The sequence below is a fragment of the Neovison vison genome, chromosome 10, assembly GCF_020171115.1.
Source record: "Neovison vison isolate M4711 chromosome 10, ASM_NN_V1, whole genome shotgun sequence".
Classification (NCBI taxonomy): domain Eukaryota; kingdom Metazoa; phylum Chordata; class Mammalia; order Carnivora; family Mustelidae; genus Neogale; species Neogale vison.
The window spans coordinates 41,994,861-42,015,818 of NC_058100.1; the positions used below are offsets into that span (position 1 = coordinate 41,994,861).

General features: G+C 39.4%; 1 protein-coding gene across 1 annotated transcript in view; it reads right to left on the reverse strand.

Annotated features, from left to right (window-relative positions):
- Positions 1-20,958, reverse strand: part of SMYD3 (SET and MYND domain containing 3) — a 689,511-nt gene that overhangs the window by 490,085 nt on the left and 178,468 nt on the right. The window contains exon 5 of the mRNA XM_044267073.1: positions 20,472-20,608. Within this exon, the coding sequence (XP_044123008.1) occupies positions 20,472-20,608 (137 nt within the window). The remainder of the gene's footprint in view (positions 1-20,471; positions 20,609-20,958) is intronic.

The following is a 20,958-nucleotide window of genomic DNA, read 5'->3' on the forward strand; positions in this document are numbered from 1 at the left end:
GAACAAAAAGAGTATAAAGAGATGGGGGGAGAATAAGAAACCAGAAACTGTTTCCCATGATCAAAGTGCGTACATTTCCAGCACTCAACAGATTCCAGTCAACAAGCATGTATTAAGCAATTCTTTGCCCTCAAGAATACCCAATTCTACTACAGGATCCAAAATAAACCACCAAGTTAACTGTGACACAGAATTACCAACCTCCGCGGGAGCCTGACAAAGAGACTGCGGACTTCCTGCTGGGTGAGAAGCAATCCAGCTAGAGCAGGAGGGGTTTCTGGTGTGAGTGTAAACAAGAAAGTCAGAAACCGAGATTCATTTGTCTAGCAAGTGTGAAGTAATGAAACTATGTTTTAATAAGCTGCACGCACAAATTTTTTGTTATCTATCAGGAACCTATTTTGTAGAAAATACTACGTTACGTGCTATAAGGAAACACAATATTTCTGACTCTCCTATGCTTTACGATCCTGTTGGGGAGCATTCTGAACATACTGTGTTGTGAATTCCCAAGGGCAACTGATGCGCCTTTTTTATCTTTGTATTCCCATCCCCTTGCACCATGCTTGCAGTGTCAGTGGCACTAAATGAATGTCTGACAAACAAGTGAATCAATAAAGGACTACAATACCAAGCAGAATATTACACGTGCCGCTGACAATCAGGATAGAGAAGTTTATCAGAGGGACAGAGCACCCACAATAGGGTACGCAAGGAAGAAGAAGGTCCGTGCTGTTTCTGTCACCTGGCTCTCATTCCCATATTCCTCCAGCAAACATCTTTTCCCCATTATCTGTCTCCCTGCTCCCTTGGAGCTAACTCCAGGGGTGGGCATGTGACCCAGGCTGAGCAAACTGAAATACCCCAACCCACTGTGCATAGTAATTGGTTAATAAAATGCATATCTGACCCAAGCCACGCTTCTTAATACAATCACTGCTAGGCTAATCTTTGGAATCTTGCTTAAGCAACCAAAAAGACAAATCCTTTTTCATCCTGGATTTGGAGCTGAGGGGATGAAAACAGAGCTTCTGACCACTGTGTCGCCACCGCACATGGGAGAGCCTGTCTGAGAATGGAAGCAACTCATGGAAAGAGAGCCTAGCAATGGAGGGCGACTACTCCTAATGACATCACTGGAGCCCCTGCATTTAGCATTGCTAAAAGGAGGCCTTTTTCAGTCCATAGCTAACAAATCTCTTTTTTTGCTTTATTCAATATTGGACTGGATTTTCTTTCATGTGAGACGCTAAGAGCTTTCACTTAAAGATGGAATTAGAACCCATCAATGAAGAAAGTGGCAGATTTTCAATAGGGAGGGAAGATCCCAGGTGGACAGGGCTATATAAGCAGTAAGATAGAGTAAAGACACAGAAGACCACTTCAGTTATAATGACTTTTTTAAAAAATCTATAGCTCAAGTTTAAGTTTAGATGCAGTCTGAGAGAATATGTTGGGTGAGCCGACTGAAGTGGAGATAACAAACGGGACTTCGCACACCTCACTGAAAGGAGTGGCTGCTGCCCAGCCCGGCAAACTGTTGCCATTTGGGAACGGACCCAGTCCAGCCACATCTCCCAGTTTTTCAGCAAAAATCTCAATCCAGACTTTAAAGGTGTTGACAAAAGTTAATATGAAAAAATGACAGTGATATACGGTCTAAATACAGAAATCTAGGGACAGGATCCAGCAGTTGGTTCCTGACTTGAAAATCTATTCCAAAGGGCAAGAAATTAAATTCAAATCTATATAAGAGGATCTGACCCATGTAAAGGTTTTCTAAGAACACAAGTATATGTATATCCTAAGGAAAGCTCCTATGACAACAGAAGGGAAGAGAGAATTACAGATGCACAGAAGGAATGACAGACTGAACATCTATGAACCTGAGCCCCTAGCAAAGAAACAGCAGTTGAGTAGACGAAAATAATGAAAGAATCCATGCTCTCAAGGCAGGTGCCCAAGGTGCTATCCAGGCTCTCCTATTTTCCACATCTGTAAAATACCACTAATAAAGTGTCTACTTTGTAGCATTCTGAAGAGTAAATGAGTCGATACTCATTATGACTGGCAGAATTCTAAGAAAGCTCCCAAGATTCCTGCCCCCTGGTGTACTCACTTCCATATAATGAATGGGTGCTGTTTTGAGCTCCTAAGTCTGTAGCAATTTGTTATCCAGCAATGGAAAATGAATACACTTATAAAAGCACTTAGAACACAGCTGACACAAAGACCTCAATGAATATTAGCTATTGTTTTTATAAGAGTACACTAAACGGTACCTTCTGATATATTTAAAATAAGATTCTGATTACAAAAATTTGCCCATATCGTATCTGTTGGCACACAAGATGAAAAGGTATATAAGATGCATCCTGGGATGGTTGATTTTATCAGTGAACTTGACTGGATTAGGAGAACATTAGCACTGGGTATGTCTGTGAAGGAATCTCCAGAAGAGATGGGCATTTCTGTCAGGAGACCAGATAAAGAAGATTGCCTTCACTAATCATCCAGGTCACTGAGGGCTTGAATAGGATAAAAAGGCAGAAGGGTGAAATTGCTCTCTTTGCTTGAGCTGAGATAGCCACCTTCTCCTGCCTTCAAGACATCTGAACTCCTGGTTCTCAGACCTCCAGACTCAGACCAGGACTTACAAGTCTCCCATCTTCATGCCTTTGGGCTTGGACTTATACCATCAGGTACCCTGTTCCTAAGGCCTTCAAACTCAGCCTGAATTACACCACTGGCTTTCCAGGTTATCTGGCGTACAGATGGCAGATGTGGGAATTCTCACCCTCTATAATTGCATGTGCCAATTCTTTTTCTTTTTTTTTTAAGTTTTTTTTTTTTTGCTGTTGTTGTTCATTTGACAGAGAGAGCACAAGCAGGGGGAGCAGCAACCAGGGGGAGAGGAAGCAGCAGGCTCCCAGCTGAGCAGACAGCCCGACATGGGGCTTGATCCCAGGACCCCAAGATCATGACCTCAGCTGAAGGCAGACGCTTAACCAACTGAACCACCGAGGTGCCCCTGCAAGTGCCAATTCTTAAATAAGTCTCTTTTATGTATCTAACTGTATATATACTCTATTGGTTCTGTTTCTCTGGAGAATTTTAATATACCTCCCAATGATGCAAGGAACCAGGCAAGATAATTTGTAACAGTATATTTTATAATGCATTTTATTGAGAGTGATTTTTGAAATAATTTTCTAGGAGGAAAACTAATTATTATGTTCATATACTACAGACCAGAATCCAGTTGGAAATAAGGATATGCAATAACAGTCTACTAACCTAAAAATAAACTACATCATAAAGTTATTTTCTTCTGTTTAAGATTTTATTTATTTATTTAACACAGAGAGAGAGAGAGAGAGAGAGAGAGCGCAAGCAGGGGGGAGGAGCTGAGAGTAAGAAGCAGGCTCCCTCCTGAGTAGAGAGCCTGACAATGAAGTGGGGCTTGATCCCAGAACTTTGGGATCATGATCTGAGCTGAAAGCAGATGCTTAACCAACTGAGCCACACAGGCACCCCATAAAGTTATTTTTCCAAGTTTACTGGATCAACAGTTACTTAGCACAGAATAAAACATAATAATTTCACTAGTAAATAAAATCCCGTATCACATGCATACTATTAAATAATGATACTATACTTTATATGATACTAGTAAGTAAGAAAACAAGCTATAATTTTAAATATATTTGAATGAATTCCTATAGAGGACATGTACCAAAGAAATACTATAGTTAAAAATCTGAAGAAAGTAGGCAATAAAATACAATAAATTTGAGAAATTTCTATGGAGGTAACCACAGTTAGAAATATATTTCACTAAAAAAAGCTCCAGTTCAAATGTACAGAAGAGTAATGAATTTGAAACAATTCCACCAGAATATACAAACATGCCATGGAAACACATATTTCTCTGAATAAGAGAAAATGACCATCAAGAGAAAACAACCGAAAATATGAAAACAGACTCCACTGAATATTTAAGCATGGAAAAAACAGTGAGAAAAAAGCTACATAAAGATTTTTTTATCTCCATCTTCAAAACCAAGTAAATCACAGCTCAAAGCCTGAGAGCCCCATGAAACTGGAATTGGAATATTCTCTTCATCCCCAGCATTAGCCACGACAGGCACAGTCATCTCTACCTTGAAAATGCCTCTTTACAGAACGATCACTGAGACATCTCCGACAGTAAGCTTGAACTTAATCTACTGTCATTATCTCCCTTGCTCATGAGCCAGAAGCTTCGAACTAATAAATATATATCTGAAGTAATAGATGAATAGCCCTGATACCAATTTCTGTGGGGTGAGGTTTGGTTTCTTTAAAAACTACCAATGAGATAGGAGACTTTGATCTTCATGGAAAATCACTGTATTCCGGGACTCCATCACTTGGAGCAGTCCTGCCCAGAGCCTGCAGGACCTCTGCTCCGTCTTGCATCCCTAACACAGACACAGAAGATGGGGGTACATGTTGGCACAATTATTTGGAGTAAGGAATGTGTGATTTTATAAAACTATAATCTACTGCCTGCAATTACTTCACTTCTCCTGAGGCTGCCTTCAGCTTCTATGAGACAATGCTCTAAATCTCTCAAAATAATTGCAGAATCCAAAGGAGTTCAGAGCTCATGTTTTTCAGGGGCACAGACTTCATTTAGTGAAGCATTGACTGAAGATTTTGTTTCACATTTAATTCTAAAATTTCATGAGAAGATACAGAATTGACTGAAGAAAAATGTTAAAGTCAAGCAAAATTTAATAGAATTCTAGAAAACCTGATTTCAGCACATGCCTCCACATAAGAGCTTCCTTGTTATCTTCAATGTAACACGAATCATCCTTTTCACATAAAATATTATGGGTCATAGTAATTTCACAGCTTCATTACATTAGAGAAAATTTTTAATGGTCAAGTCAGATTGCTTCCATTTTATAATATGCAGATAAGGGCAACTTCCTCATAAAGATGTTAGGGAATGAATATTAAAGAGGGATGGATGATAAAGAAAATAAAACCATCTGAAAAAGATAATTTGAAATTAACAGCTAAGCTCCCATAGTCATATTTTGAAGGAAAATTCCCACTGATGTTTGACTTCTCTTAATTACCACAGAATTTTAAATGAGAATCGAATATAAAAGAACTCAAAGCCCCTTTCTGTAAAAAGTACACATAGTTAGCTTGTCCTCTGATTTTTCAACTATTATCTTGTCTTAATAAATGAGTATAATATTTAACTGCCCAATCTCCTCTGGAATATGCTCCTGATACTTGGCAGCGGCATTCAATCAAGTTATTCCAGTCCTCGCTCCCTTCACAATGTGAAGAGAGAGGCTTGACAGGTGAATGGGATAATCCCACCAGTGACTTGGGAAACCCTCTCTGTGGCATCTGCTTTCATCACAGATCAAAACGGAAGGGTAACACACATTTCCGAGTTGAGTTAAAAACATTCTGCAGGCTGTATCTGCCAAACTTCTACTTTGGGTATGCCATTATATTCCTTCAAAATATTTTTTTAAATACTAAAACAGAGACAGAAACATTATGCTATTTTAATGTTTATGAATTAAAATGGTACTCTCGGGACCCAATGTGAACCTTTCTGGCCATTCGAGACAGCACAGTTTGGTTTCCATCATCTACCTCATTTCCTGGTAAGAATTTCCACAGCATGGTGGAGACACTAACAGGTATGGCTTTTCAATGGATAATAACTTTATTTAGTGCCTTAGTACAATACTTAAGAGATCACACAACATACAGAAAAACAAACCTCCGCTTCCAACTTACTAAGGTATAACAAATTTCCAAATAAAATTTGTGCCCCACTTTCCAGGTTAACATTGTTAAACTATGTTTTACAAAAAATGAAATAAGGAAAATGATTTTGCTTAAGATATGACCATTTTGACTTTCCTTCTTCCCATCCTGGATACTTTGGTTATAAAACACAACAAAGCTGTTAAGCTTGCAAAATTCTAAAACACCGTGACTCTACAGCTCCTCGTGAAATACTTCAAAACGTCTTGCTGATTTTTCAGGCCAATAACCTAACATACTAATTCAGACAGAAGTAATTTTCAGTTCCAATATGGGGGAGGGAAGGCTATCCTAAGAGTAAAAAAGAATTGCTCAGCTTTTCATTAGAAGCAATACATTCTGAGAAACAACTCACCATTTTGGTAAAAATACTAAAAGCGTAATAAATCACTCACCTTCTACTCTGAAGTAAAAAACAATGAAAGTCTTCACACTTTTGGTCCACATGAAATATAAAATATAGCACCAGCAAATATCTCTTTGCTAAATTCACACTGAATTTATTCCCTTCTTAACATCTCTTAACTTCCAAAGGTTGACCATCTCCTTTTTGAAATTCTCTTTTTTCATGGATCCCCAAAAGCCTGAGACCATCAGGGTTCCTGAAACATCTAAGGCTACTCTTTCTAGTCATGTCTTTTTAAATGATCTTTCTCCATTTATTTTCCAAAACAGAAAACAAATAAGAAGAAAAAAACACCACTATCAAAAGCCTTCCATCAAATTTCCCACTTGAAAAGGCTGCGATCCTGAGTGAGGTGATTCCATCAGGATCAGGAAAGCAGGTGGCATGGGGAGGGCTCACGCAGAGAAGGGAGCCTTGAGACTCACTGGAGCAGCGTCAGGTATAAGTTTCAAGAAAAATCTTCAATCAACTGCTCCTAACCAAAAATGGTCACATTTGTTAAGCATAAAACAACAGCAAAACTCTTGGATTGCTTCCTCCTTTGGCATCCAAAGTTAGAACAGTCTCATTTCTTGTCCTGGGGTCCCAAAGGTCTCCCTAAATTCTAGGAAGTCAGCACTGGTTCTTCTACCAACAATACCTATCATTGAAGGCCCAAATCAAATGATCTCTGCACATAAACCTCCATCTCAAGACTGTCATCCGTTATCACAGTCTGCTGTAGAACATTCTAAAAATCTACAATGTACTGAGCTTGGCATAAAGGAAGACAAGAGGAGAAGGATGACAGTCTTGGTTTCAAAAAACTTTCAATATAATTATATTTATTTACATATGTTGCTTTTATGTCTCCCACCAGATGGGACAGAAACTAAGTCTTACCTGTCCTTTTTCCAAATAGTACTGTGGATAGACTCAACATAAATTTGTTGAACTGAAATTGATTCTTTCTGACCTAAAATATCCAAGTAAGAAGCCTAATACTTTGTATTGATCCTATTCCTCTACTTTTTCAATATGTTCTAGAAATAAAGGGAGCTTAAAATGACAAGTCAAACCAATTTTTCTCCACTTCTTATTGCCAATATTAATATCACAGTGACACACAGGCTGGAAGAGTTTGGTCCCGGAAGAATGCCCACCTCGCCAACTAGAATAGCAATATCACAAAACCCCCCATCAAACCAACAAACTCAAAACAACAATATCATATGGCACGTGAAAGGAAGAATGGTTCGCATTTAAAATTTATGATAGCACAAAGACATTCTAGAATTTTATGTTCAATGTACTGAATAAAAAGCAGCTGTTATTCAAAGAACGATTAAATGACTTCAATGTGTAAGAATTAATCACATGTTCTCATACTTAGGATTCTGCTGTCACTTAAATATAAAGACGGAAAGTACTGTAATGTCAACATTCTAACACAACGTCAAAATAAGCCCCCAACTAATATTCACCTAGAAAAATGCAAAATTACGAATTTGCATAAGATTTTAAAAGCTTAATTACAGTTAAGAGTTTTTAAAGCATTTATTCTATATTAATATAATTAATAGAACATCAGAGTTGTTTCTATTTTTGAGTTGCTTAAAATATTTAGTGTTAGCAAGAGCATAGGCCAATATATAGTGTGAGCAAGTATGCTGGCCCACACTCTTCTCACAAGCTCTCCACAGTAGGACCAAATTCCAGCAAAACAATGCATTTATCAAAACATGTCAGGGCATCTGGGTGGCTCAGTCAGTAAAGCATCTGCCTTCAGCTCAGGTCATGATCCCAGGGTCCTGGGCTTGAGCCCCATGTCAGGCTCTCTGCTCAGTGGTGAGTCTGCCTTTCCCTCTCCCTCTGACCCTCCTCCCGCTCTTTCCCTCTCTCAAATAAATAAAATGAAAGAAAGGCAGGTAGCTGGATCGATGGATGTCACATTATGACATGAATGGAAAATATATGCAGATAAAAACTAAGAACAGGTGCTGGGATTGTTCTATTCCTCCAGGCAAATGCCAGGATAGTGAACTGGCCAGTTTAACATGAAAGGAAACAGAAAAGCTCCAATGTATCAAATACAGTGGAATTGAAGCAAATGGCAGCCTAGAGAAGTGAGGCAGGAAGGGTGCAAACCACCCTTATTCCCTCCCTTAGCCAGCGGAGGGTCTCCGGAGGCAGCTACCTCTCATGTTCCGTGTACCCTGTGGTCAATCCAAACCTGAAGTTACTGGGCTTTGAAATCTCACTCAGAAAAGACCAAGCTGGACTCTGGAGGAGGTATTTCACAGAGAAATGCTCTCAGGGACATTAATCAGGTTTTGGAAAAGGGAAAGCCACTTGCTGACTAGCTTCACAGCCAAAGGCTTTCAGAGCCAATTCCATAGCACTCTTCCCATGAATTACGATTTAGCAAGGCAGAGCCTACCTCATTCTAGAAATGTAAGTGCAAACAAGCCCCAAGAATTTGTTGTTTATCAAAGAAACAATTGGTCCCTGCAGAAGGGGGGGGAGCAGATTTAACTAATCGTAAATGTACTCTGCTTTAGGAACTCTAGACATGACGTGCAGGAATCCAGGTTTTTAAAAACAGAGCAAAGAGCTTACCAAAATAAACCTTCCTTCACAAAAGAATCACAATAGAACTCCGTTAATCCCCAATTTTCCTACTTCATATAACTTAATATCTTATTTATAGAAATCAAATTTACAAGCAAGATTTTCAGGAAAAAATACACCACACAATATACCATTTAATCCTATGTTTATCATTTGGCTATAAACATAATTACAATTTATCACTTGGCAGCTTTTTCAGACCTTTTTCAAAAACCTCTTTGATTCTCCAAAAAGGACCAGAATGGTAGGAGACAAAACTACCTAAAAAGACGAATGCCGTGAACAGACTGGGAGGAAGGACACCAAAACGTCTGGATGTGAAATGCTGCCATTCATCCTTGGCAGCCGATGGGTTCTGAGGGGTTGAATGAAGCCTCTGGCTCTTCCCTTCTGTGATAAGCTGGCCAACTCACCAGCACCTGGCTAGAGGGACTGAATTACACAAGTGCCTGCTCTGATTTTTTTTTTTTTTAAAGATTTTATTTATTTATTTGACAGATAGAGATCACAAATAGGCAGAGAGGCAGGCAGAGAGAGAGAGAGGAGGAAGCAGGCTCCCTGCTGAGCAGAGAGCCCGATGCGGGACTCGATCCCAGGACCCTGAGATCATGACCTGAGCCGAAGGAAGCAGCTTAACCCACTGAGCCACCCAGGTGCCCCTCTGATTTTTTTTATCCACTTATATTTTATGCTTGTACCTTCCCATTCCGGCTACAACGAGACATATCTCAGAGAGTTGAGAAAGGCTTATCAGAAAAGGGGAAATTTGACATGAATCTTGAAAAATCAAAAAAATAGTAATAAAAAGTGCCAGAAAGAAGGGGGCAGAAACTCTACATGCAGAGGTCAAAATTAGGGATCTTGACTGTCAGGGAAATGACAAATGGCAAAGCTTCCGAGTACCCTGAATCCACCTCAACTAACACTGATGACTTCTCGAAAACATGTGGGTGATCACACTCACGGAGACGCTACATTATTCTGTAACTAAAAACATGAAGGCGGGCGCCTGGGTGACTCATTAGGTATCTACCTTTTCTGGGATCCAGCCCCACATCAGGCTCCCTGCTCAGCAGGAAGCCTCCTTCTATCCCTCCCACTCCCCCTGCTTGTGTCCCCTCTCTCGCTGTATCTCTCTCCATCAAATAATCTTTTTAAAAAAATTTTTTAATAAAATTAAAAAAGAAAAAAGAAAGAAAACATGAAGGTGTTTTCAAAAGGACTTTTCGGTGCCAAAATAAGGGGCGCCTGGGTGGCTGAGTTGGTGCAAAGCAGCTGCCTTTGGCTCACAATCTCAGAGTCCCAGGATCTAGACCCATTCTGCCCCCCCACTCAGTGGGGAGTCTGCTTCTCCATCTTACTCTGCTCTTCCACCCCCTCCTACTACATACGTGCTCACTCACTCAAATAAATAAAAATCTAAAAAAAAAAATCATCCAAGTCTAAACATTCCTTGCCATGTAGAAAATACTCTGCTACTCCAATAATCTAAAAGGTAATTATCTTTAAAACTAAAATCTTTCTGGGACACCTGGGTGGCTCAGTTGGTTAAGCGGCTGCCTTCGGCTCAGGTCGTGATCCCCGCATAGGTCGTGATCCCGGCGTCCTGGGATCGAGTCCCACATCAGGCTCCTTGCTCGGCAGGGAGGCTGCTTCTCCCTCTGCCTCTGCCTGCCATTCTGTCTACCTGTGCTCGCTCTCTCTCCCTCTCTCTCTCTGACGAATGAATAAAATCTTTAAAAAAAAATAAATAAAAACTAAAATCTTTCTTCCATAAAATGCAGAAGATTCTGCAAGATTCTCTTGGTTGACTTTGAAGAGGTAAGATGTCAAAAAGATCAACCAAATCTCACAATACAGAGGAAATATTTTCAGCTCAAAAAAGTTATCATTATAGCATGACTGCTCTAAAGAAAAGCTAGAAGCCTGACTGCCAACCATTAGCAACACACATGGATATCTTCCAGGAATGGGTTTCCAAAATCTGATCATTTCCCTGTAATTATCTAATATCAAATCCAGCAGTGTTGACAAAGCAGAAGCCCACTCGACTACTGCTGATGATCGTTACTTGAAGCTAAAGCTTCTTTATCAAATTAGAACGACTTACAAGTAGACACTCACTACCTCAGAAGCCAAAGGAACACAATGACCTCCATCCGCTTGCTTACACATGTGTACACATACACACACACACACAGGCCATAACCGGGCCTTGCTGACTTGTCACTGGCTCTCATGGCCTCTCCTTATGAGTTCTCATACACACGGGCAGCTTTACACATTGGCTAAAACATACCCTGGCCTGTCAAAAATAATTCCCTATCCAGAGAATGTACTTGTCCTGCCTACCTTCGTTTGTTACTATCACAGCAACATGCTACCGTTAAGATCTAGCAGTTTAAAGAAACATATTGACAATGCAACAACATAAAGGAGTAAAAGGTACATTGAGAGAATCCATGCAAATTCCTGGTCACTCTGCAAGGTGCTAGGAAAATGGTTACACCTCTCAAGTTACGGGTAGCCAGCTCTGGAAAACTAGTGTGGGATGAGGTTTGCAGAGTTCTCAAATGCAGAGGAGTAAGAAAGGACTCAAATGATCAGATCTGCTTTCCAAAACACATTCACACACACACACACACACACACACACACACACACATTTTAAGTGACAAATATCCAAATCTCACAATATAAAGGAAATATTTTCAGTTCAAAAAAGTTATCTTTATAGCAATCATCACTGATGACCGAGAGATTAAGAGGCAAAGAGATTAGTTAGAGCCACTTAGGTAAGACAGAAAGGGCCTGACGTGGGTCAGTGGCAAAAAATATAAAAAGAAAAGAACACAGATAAGAGATCTTGCAAAAGCAGCAGGGCATCTGAAGGAAGGAAAGAGGGAAGAACCAGAGGGCCCGCTGAGGTTTTGGGCATGGAGGACTTAGGAGACCACCACACCAAGAGAAATGACAGAGAAAGTAAAGACAAGAAAAAGTAAAGATAAGCAGCATGTCTTATTGAGGACAAGACAGAGTTTAAGTATCGTTCATGATGAATCTGAAGTTAAAACTGATCATGGAAGGGAATATTTTTATTAATAAGTAGAAAATATAAGAATGGACACCAGAAGAAATAGCAAGGCTGGAACTGAGGCTTGGGGGATTTTCAGCACATAGGCAGCCACGTTGAGCAGGGGCCGTGGAGTACTGCCATTCAGTGAGTAAAAAGAGAATAAGCAAATAATAAGTTTTTAAACAAAATGGTAAGAAATGTAGGAGAATCAGAGGAAGGTCATGCCAGAGGCCAAGTAAAATACTGCTAAACATTAGACAATATCACACCTTTAGATCTCCACATTAGAGGTTTTCGCTGATACTGTTCTCGGAATCTTGAACAAACGGAACACAAGAAAACCCAAAGTCGCCAACTATTACAAAAAACTTCTGAGGCACCAAAATAACATTCCTTATCAACTTCTGCTCTAAACCTAAATGTTGTTGTGAAGCATAAATAAGGCCCCAGGTCACCAGCCAGCAAGTTGCATGGGCTCCTCAAAGGATGACGTGGCTCTGCCATTCCAATAAGCCGCTGCCAGCTGCAGAGGGAAAGCCGAAGAGGGTAAGAAAGAGCCGTGAAGGGATTTTTCATCCTGATCCTAATTCAGCTGATCCCAAGTAAACAGGTCTGCATAGTGAGTGCCTTACAAAAATTTTCCTATAAACATCGAAACTAAAAACAATTATTTTCTTTAAAGGTTTCCTGGTGTTTAGAGAGAGGGAGTAAGTGCAAGCAAGAGGGGCAGATGGAAAGGACAGTCTCAAGCAGACTCCACACGGAGCCCGGAGCCAGACGTGGGGCTCAATGTCCCAACCCTGAGATCACTGCCTCACCGAAACCAAGACTGGGCCGTTTAATCGACTATGCCGCCCAGGCCGCCCAAACCCAAATTACTAATTAAAACTTGAAACAGGGCCCACAAGTGCCAAGCCCAGTCAAACACAGTTCCGACGCTTTTCTTTCATTTGACAAGTATTTGTCCAAAAGCGGTATTTCTAAATTACTTGTCTATCCCATTAATATCAGATAGAAGTTTTAAGGTCACATAAATACTCCCCAAAGAAAAAGAAATACCCAAGAAGGTCGAAGAGGATTTTCTTCTATATTGCGCATGTATTCTAGTACATTATAAAATATTCTAATCTGTAAGTGCAAATATTTATAGAATCATTAAAAAAAAACCCACCTCTAATAATGGCTTAAAAATGAGACAGATCCAGGCTAACTGCTCTTGAATAATTAATGTTTTAATATTCAGTACTTCAAGGTTATGGAATCCAGATTTCACAAAGTAGCTTAACTCCATGCAAATTCCGTTCCAATCACCCTCATTGTCACCTAGAGTTGTGGCAGCATCAGTTCAGAAACACTTGCTATGCAACCCCCCCTCCCACACACCCTACCGGCACTTCCTCAGATTTAAATATATGAGGGAGAGACGTGTGTAGGACAGGATGTACCACCTGTATGAAAATAGCGGGAATCCTAATTAAATAACTCAGAGCTTTGCCTACAGCACCACTTTAGTACTGGTGATAGAAATCTTATCAAATATTCTCGTTTTGCTCACACTGGATTTCGCTCCTAAGGCGTTATTATAATAGTTCGTGATTAGAGCTCTTACACAGAACTCACGTAACCCAGAATGCAGTATGTGAAATAAGGGGCAAATCTGAAATTAAGAGAGCCAGGTTAAAGCTCTGGCTTTTTTTGTTTTTAAAGCAGTGTGAGCTTAAGCATTCCTCATCTGCAAAAGGAATAAAAATGATATTGAATGACTCAGAGGGCTGTTTATAAGAGCTATATGTGATTGTAGTTGTTAAACCACTCTGTAGAGTAAAAAAAAAAAAAAAAAAAAAAGTTAACAAAAAAAAAAAAAAAAAAAGAAAGGAAGGAAGAAAGAAATGAAATCAGGGTAGTGCAGCACCAGGCAACTCATGATAGATCTCTTCACAGTCTCTTGATGGACTGATGAAAGACAGAGACCAGGGTCTTACATTCTCTTTTTAACTATTTTTTTTTTAAGATTTCATGTGTTTGACAGACAGAGATCACAAGTAGGCAGAGAGGCAGGCAGAGAGAGAGAGAGGGAGAAGTAGGCTCCCTGCTGAGCAGAGAGCCTGATGCGGGACTCGATCCCAGGACCCTGAGATTATGACCTGAGCCGAAGGCAGCGGCTTAACCCACTGAGCCACCCAGGTACCCTCTTTTTAACTATTTATTTATTTCGGGGACATCTGGGAGGCTCAGTCGGTTAAGGGTTTGCCTTCGGCTCAGGTCATAATCCCAGGGTCTTGGGATCGAGCTCCCTGCTCGGTGGGGAGTCTGCTTCTCCCTCTGCCGTTGCTCCCCGCACTTGTGCTCTCTCGCCCACTCACTCTCTCTCTAATAAGTAAATAAAATTTTTAAAAATTTTATTTATTTATTTATTTATTTGTCAGAGAGAGGAGAGAGAAAGCACAAGCAGGCAGAGTGGCAGGCAGAGGCACAGGGAGAAGCGGGCTCCCTGCTAAGGAAGGAGCTGGATGTGGGACTCGATCCCAGGACCCTGGGATCATGACCTGAGACGAAGGCAGAGGCTTTAACCCACTGAGCCACCCAGGTGTCCCTGACTACATTTTTAAATGTTTAGGGGGAAAATAAAAAGAATTTTGGGGGATACGTGAAAGTATATGAAAATCAATGTTCAGTGGCCAAAAACAAAGTTTTATTAGAACACGGCACCCCCATTCACTTACATGTGGCCCAGGCAGGCTCTCAGCCACCAACAACAGAGTTAAGAAGTTGCGGTCTCGCACACACGACAAACTGCCATGATACAGTAGAACTTCACTTTAGCCTCGTGGCCTATGACACCAGATTGACCATCGGACTTTTACAGGAACGGTATGCTGAACTCTGTAATAATGAACATGATGACTCCTCCTTTCCTGAAGACCTGAGGACAACGGCAGCCTCTCTGACTCCGACCTAGCAGCCGTCTTCTTTTCACCTAGTCTTACAGGTCTGTAGCAATATATTATTTTTTAGACATATTTATTTAAATATGCTTCATTAAAAAAATGGACAGTTTTCATGCAGTCCTTTATTCAGTTATCAATTAAATACCTACTGCATACCACGAAGGTAGGCAGCGACTCAAAATAAAATTTAATTCCTGGCTCTAAGAAAGCCACACTTGCAGCGGGGAGGGGGAGGCCTGGATGACTCAGTCAGTTAAGCGTCTGCCTTTGGCTCAAGTCATGATCTCAGGGTTCTGGAACTGAGCCTTGTGTCAGGGATCCCTGTCCAGGGGAGAGCCTGCTTCTCCCTCTCCCTCTGCCACTCCCCCCTTCTTGTGCACTCTCTCTCTCTTTCTCCATCTCTGTCAAATAAATAAGTAAAATCTTAAAAAAAAAAAAAAAAAAAAGTCATGCTCGGGTAGGCAGACACAGCACTCCAGGTCTTGCCACTGAAGGGAAGGCCAAAGCAAGGAAACAACCTCTGCCATTTCACAATGACATATTGTCATTTAAAAAATATAGCCTCATTCTGAATTAACGGCAAGTTGTACACTCAAATAGAGAAGGCAACAAGGCTTGGCAAACACGTTTATCCATCAATAGTTTTAATTACAGCATTAGCCTTTCATAAGCAATTAACCTTGACCAACACAGGTATGAATAAAAATGCTGATTAAGAATTTACTAATTATCCTTCCCAACTTCAGAAGTTAGCTAGCATCTGGTCTTTATAATAAACATACACCAACTCATCATAGGTTATTTACACTTAAATGAAGATAAATATTAACTGAATGGCTAAAAATGAAGAACATGAAACACACATTAAAAACACAATGACTTGTTTTGTTTTGAAAGCCCAAGTGTCCTACAAATGTCACTTTATTTGGAAGAATGTTTTTGAGAATAATGGTCTCTTGAACCAACGCAGAGATTCAATTTATTGTAATAAAGAGAAAACCATATAAATCATAAGTGCGTCAGCATTTTATAATTACAATGCTGGGATCTGCACACAGTTAAGCATCTTGGCGGTTTGCCTGCTTTCCTTAAAACCAGACGAGAAGCGACATTCCCACAACGAAGTCTTCTAGCAGCTGTGCTGAGCAGAAACGAGGGGTGCCCCATCTAGCAGCTACCTCCAAGCAAACAGATACAAGCACCCCAGTGATCAGAGGTTAGCAATCCTGATGCGTCTACTTGCTTTTAGTAGTAAATATTTAATGGCATATTTTTCCTTAATGGAACCCAGGCAACATCTGATCAGTCACTGGGATCATTTAGTAATGCAGTCGAAGTTATCATAGTGCCATTTCCCATCAACTTTGTAATTAGATAATCCATCACTTTATTAATTCAAAAGATTGCTTTCTTTACAGTGGGGAAACCCAACTGAGCTGATCAACAAAAAGGCTCTAAAACATGATCCTGCATGAACTTGAAACCCTCGAGAAGCAAACAAACACACTCTTGATTTTTCAAACCAAAAGAAGTAATATTCTTCCCACAAATTAGCCTACCAGCAACAGTGAGGTAATACAAGCACCCTGCACATCTAGAAATAAGAAGGCTAACAAACTGAAAGTTTTAAATTAAAAACTGAATATATCAAGAACAAGTTTGTTCCTACCTTCTACTCAGGCACAATGCTCTTCAGTGAATTAAAAAGGACCCCAAAAAAGGGTTATTTAGTAATTTTTCCTTCTTGCTGATTTTACACGCTTTACTGAAATTATGAGGTTATGGCAGAATATCACACAGATTTGTAATACTCACATCACACAGCAGCCAAACCAAGTATGCAGTCTCAAATATAATACTATCATTAATATTTTCTTGTGTATTATTTCTAACATATCTCAATCAAAAGTATTAAATTACTATTTCTTTTCCTATCATGAATTAGCAAGATTCTTGGGTGAACACATTTTCCACTGCTCCTCCAATAAAAAAGAATTCTATCCCAGTAAAAAACAATTTGATCAGGAGCAAAATAAACGTAAATTTTAAATATCAGCTTACAAAAAAAAAACCTTCTAAACTAAACTTATTTTCAAGTCTGTACAACCACCGTGTATACTGAAAAAACAGCTGCAATTAATAATATTAAAATTTAGAGTTTAGAAAGGCAGGCTCTGGAGGTCGCATATGTGCCCTAAAGAATAAAATAACATGCTACCCAGAATAATTATTTTGTTTGAAAGGAAAACAGAGAGAATATCTTCTCAAACAGATGTGGAATTTCCAATCAATAAATTCTGTGGCAGTTGTACAATATTACAGAGTTCAAAAGTACTTTTCAGAGAGTTCTGGAAACACAAAGACACATTTTGTAGTCAGGAAGGCAACTTCCAATTTAATGTCTGTTTTTGAAACATTTTATGCAACTAGTTCATTTTCTATTTTATTACACTGATCTTATCACATCTCTCATCGGTTTACCAAATGCATTTTTTTAAAGATTTTATTTATTTATTTGTCAGAGAGAGTGAGCACAAGCAGACAGAGTGGCAGGCAGAGGCAGAGGGAGAAGCAGGCTCCCTGCTGAGCAAGGAGCCCAATGTGGGACTTGATCCCAGGACGCTTCAGTTCACGACCTGAACTGAAGGCAGCTGCTTAACCAACTGAGGCACCCAGGTGTCCCACCAAATGCATTTTTAGAAAAGGAAGTTCTAAGTCCAGAAAAAAATAATTAAGTTCATTTTTTCTCAAACTATGTGCAATAATCTCTAAAAAAAAAAAAAAAATATCGAGCCCCGCATCGGGCTCTCTGCTCAGCGGGGAGCCTGCTTCCCTTCCTTTCTCTGCCTGCCTCTCTGCCTACTTGTGATCTCTGTCAAATAAATAAATAAAATCTTAAAAAAATAAGTCTGCTTAATTGCTTAAATAAGTGAATTCACTAACTCCTCAGGTGGCCAAGAGGCTTCATAATAAAGGACTAATTGTAAGGAATGTTTGGAAATCTCAATTTTAAATAAAGAACATGTGTTTGAAATCTAAGTATTAAAAATATCAAATAAAAAACAAATTCAAAAATTATTGAAACCAGGCGACAGAGACATGCAGATTCATCGTACTAATCTCTCTACTTTCATAGTCAAAAAAATTGGGATATAAACAAATATAAAAAAGTTCTCAGAACTCCTTCTGCCTTAAGTGACAATGAGATGAGCTAAGATATAAGCTTAGAAGGTCTAAAACCTGTGCAGAACCAGAATGACTACAAAAGAAGGGGACCAAAAGCCAAACAGAAAACCGGATTTTCTTTATTGGGACCAGGCAAAGCCAGCCCTCTTCAGCATAAACCGGAAGCCAGTGCATGAGGCTGAGAACGGCAGGGCAGCCTGAAACTATGCCTCACAGTCTGTACAGGGCTGGACACACCGGGGGGTCCCCTCCTCTCTGGTTAATTCTAAGCCATGAAGACAGGGAGAGAGGCAGTATGTTGGTATAAGATCCTCTAACGGTCTCCAGCCACTTCCAATGCGTCCGTCATGGCCGGCACCGCGTACACTTGCCATGGCAGCAGCCATCCCTGAGGCTGGCATGACACCGATTAACTTCAATATTAGACTAGTCGACTTTTGAATATTTTGTTTATTTGTTTGTTTGTTTGAGAGAGACACAGAGAGAGAAAGTGGCAGAGGGAGAGGGAGAGGGAGAAGCAGACTCCCCAATAAGAAGGGAGCCCGATGCAGGGCTCGATCCTAGGACCCTGAGATCATGACCTGAGCAGGTAGCAGACACAACTGAATGAACCACCCAGGCGCCCCTAGACTATTCTATTAACAACAACAACAACAAAAATGACGACAAAGAAGAAGAAGGAGGGGAGAAAAAGAGGAGGAGGAAAGTGATCCCTTTTAAGGACATATGTATAAGCAGAAAACTAACAATTTATAAAATCTTAGTAAAACTTTTGCAAGGAAGTACAGGAGCCATAGGGTAATGTTACTTTAATCTACATTGTAAGGCAGAAATCACAAATCTGAGCCCACTTCCCCCAAAATCTCAAATATGTCTTTGTTTTGTGACAATAACAAATACAACTAAGTGGGGAGAAGGGAGACCGTATGATTAAAACTTCATCTACTTATTTATAATGACAGAACTTTCCCCTATACAGCATGGAAAGAATTTCACTGTAAGAGACATGAAATGAAAAATTTTAAAAAGAAATATGAGAAATAAAAAAGTAATTCACATGTTATATTGAACAATAGAAAGTATTTTTAAATATTCTCCAAAAATAGTAGTAACATCAGTAATTACCACTTGAACAGTTGCTAACAACAAAAACAACTGTCACAGAAAAGCCACAGACTTAACACCACGAATGAGGTTACAGTCAACACAAGGCATATTTTTATCTTTCAGGAGGCATTACTCTGTAGAGTGTCTAACAACAAAAGCACCAGTGTGTATTGCACACACAGTACTCCTAAAGACTATGATTTTCAGAAGGATGTGAGATAAACAAAAGAGACACTTCTCTTATGTATGATAAGTAAACACTGTATTTTGAAATCAGTTTTAAACTGGAGACAACCAGAATGTAATGTTAAGGTGATACTACCAGAAATTCATAAAAACATACCCTGAAGTATAAAAATACAAATCAAGAATACATCTCGAGCAATCACACAAATCACCTTTGAATTCTTAGAAAACAGGTAGATTACAAAACATACTTTAAAAATATTCATGGAAAAAAAAAATAAAAATAAAAAAAAATATTCATGGAATAATATGTTAGTAGATGTGCACTTATGAAATGTAATAGCACTGGTAAAAATCACCCTCGAATGTTAAATTTTACTTATTATTAAAATGTGATCAATATTGAAGGGAACCAAAATACACAATATGGGAAAGCCAGGACAGCAAACACCCAGCAGTGGGGAGGTATCTGATCCTTTGTCCTTATCCCAGCACAGAGAGCAAGAATCAGCTGGTGCATGCTTTCTCCAGAATAATTTGCAAACAGAGCATGTCACATGACGACTACCAAGAAACCCCACACAAACATACTAAATTAAACCTATTTTCTATACCTAACATAGGATTTTACTGACCTGGAACATTTAAATGGATTTTCAATGATTTTTAAATCAGAAACGGTTATATTTTCATATTATTTAGTAATCACATAATCAAGAAATGGATTCCAATATATTTTTCACTTCAAAAACCAAGATCCATCACTGAAAGAACACTGCAATGGCAACCTTAACAATCCATTTGTAAGCAACAAGGGAACGGGCTGTTTCCGCTGGAGAAAAGCAAGCACACTCGTCAGAGTACGAAAGGGTGCTTTGCGTACTGACAATGAACCTAAGCGGGCCATGAATAAGAGCGCCGATAAAACAGAAGAAGTAGTAATACTCCTTTCAACAGAAGCAGTACATTCTCTCTTTCCCTCACTGTTAATGTAGAAGAGTGACTTAAGGTATGAAGGGTCCTAAATTTTCATGGATCAACAACAAAATAAGAAGTAAAGGGTTGATTTACGGCATTAACAAGGAAATCAAACACTTAACACTTACTTTTGCAAAAGCTTCGAAAATGTCAAAGGAAGGTGGCAGCTGAGAAGCATCCTGGATTTCTTCTCTCATGAAATGTTGAAATGTCATTACGAGTTGCCTAAGGCCCTCTTTCTTATCTTCAGTCAGTTTGTTAATATCTTTTTAAAAGAGAGAATAAATAGCACAATCACACAGTGAATTTTTAATAGACAATTTTCAGGTGTTCGATGTTAGCTGTTAAACCAGATTTATCCTTCCTGGATTCCATTCTGACAGAGAGCAAATACATTCCTTTTTATTTTTTCACAACTACAAATTACAATACCTACATTATCAATTAAATTGTGCCAAATTCCATCTACTGTGTAAGATCAAATTCTTTTAAAACAAAATGAATACATGTACGGATGAAAAACACTACAACTAAAATCAGGCAAGATGTGTGTTACGGGTCCTCTATATCCCCCTGGACACATGCTCAACCCACCACAACAGCATCAACTCAGTG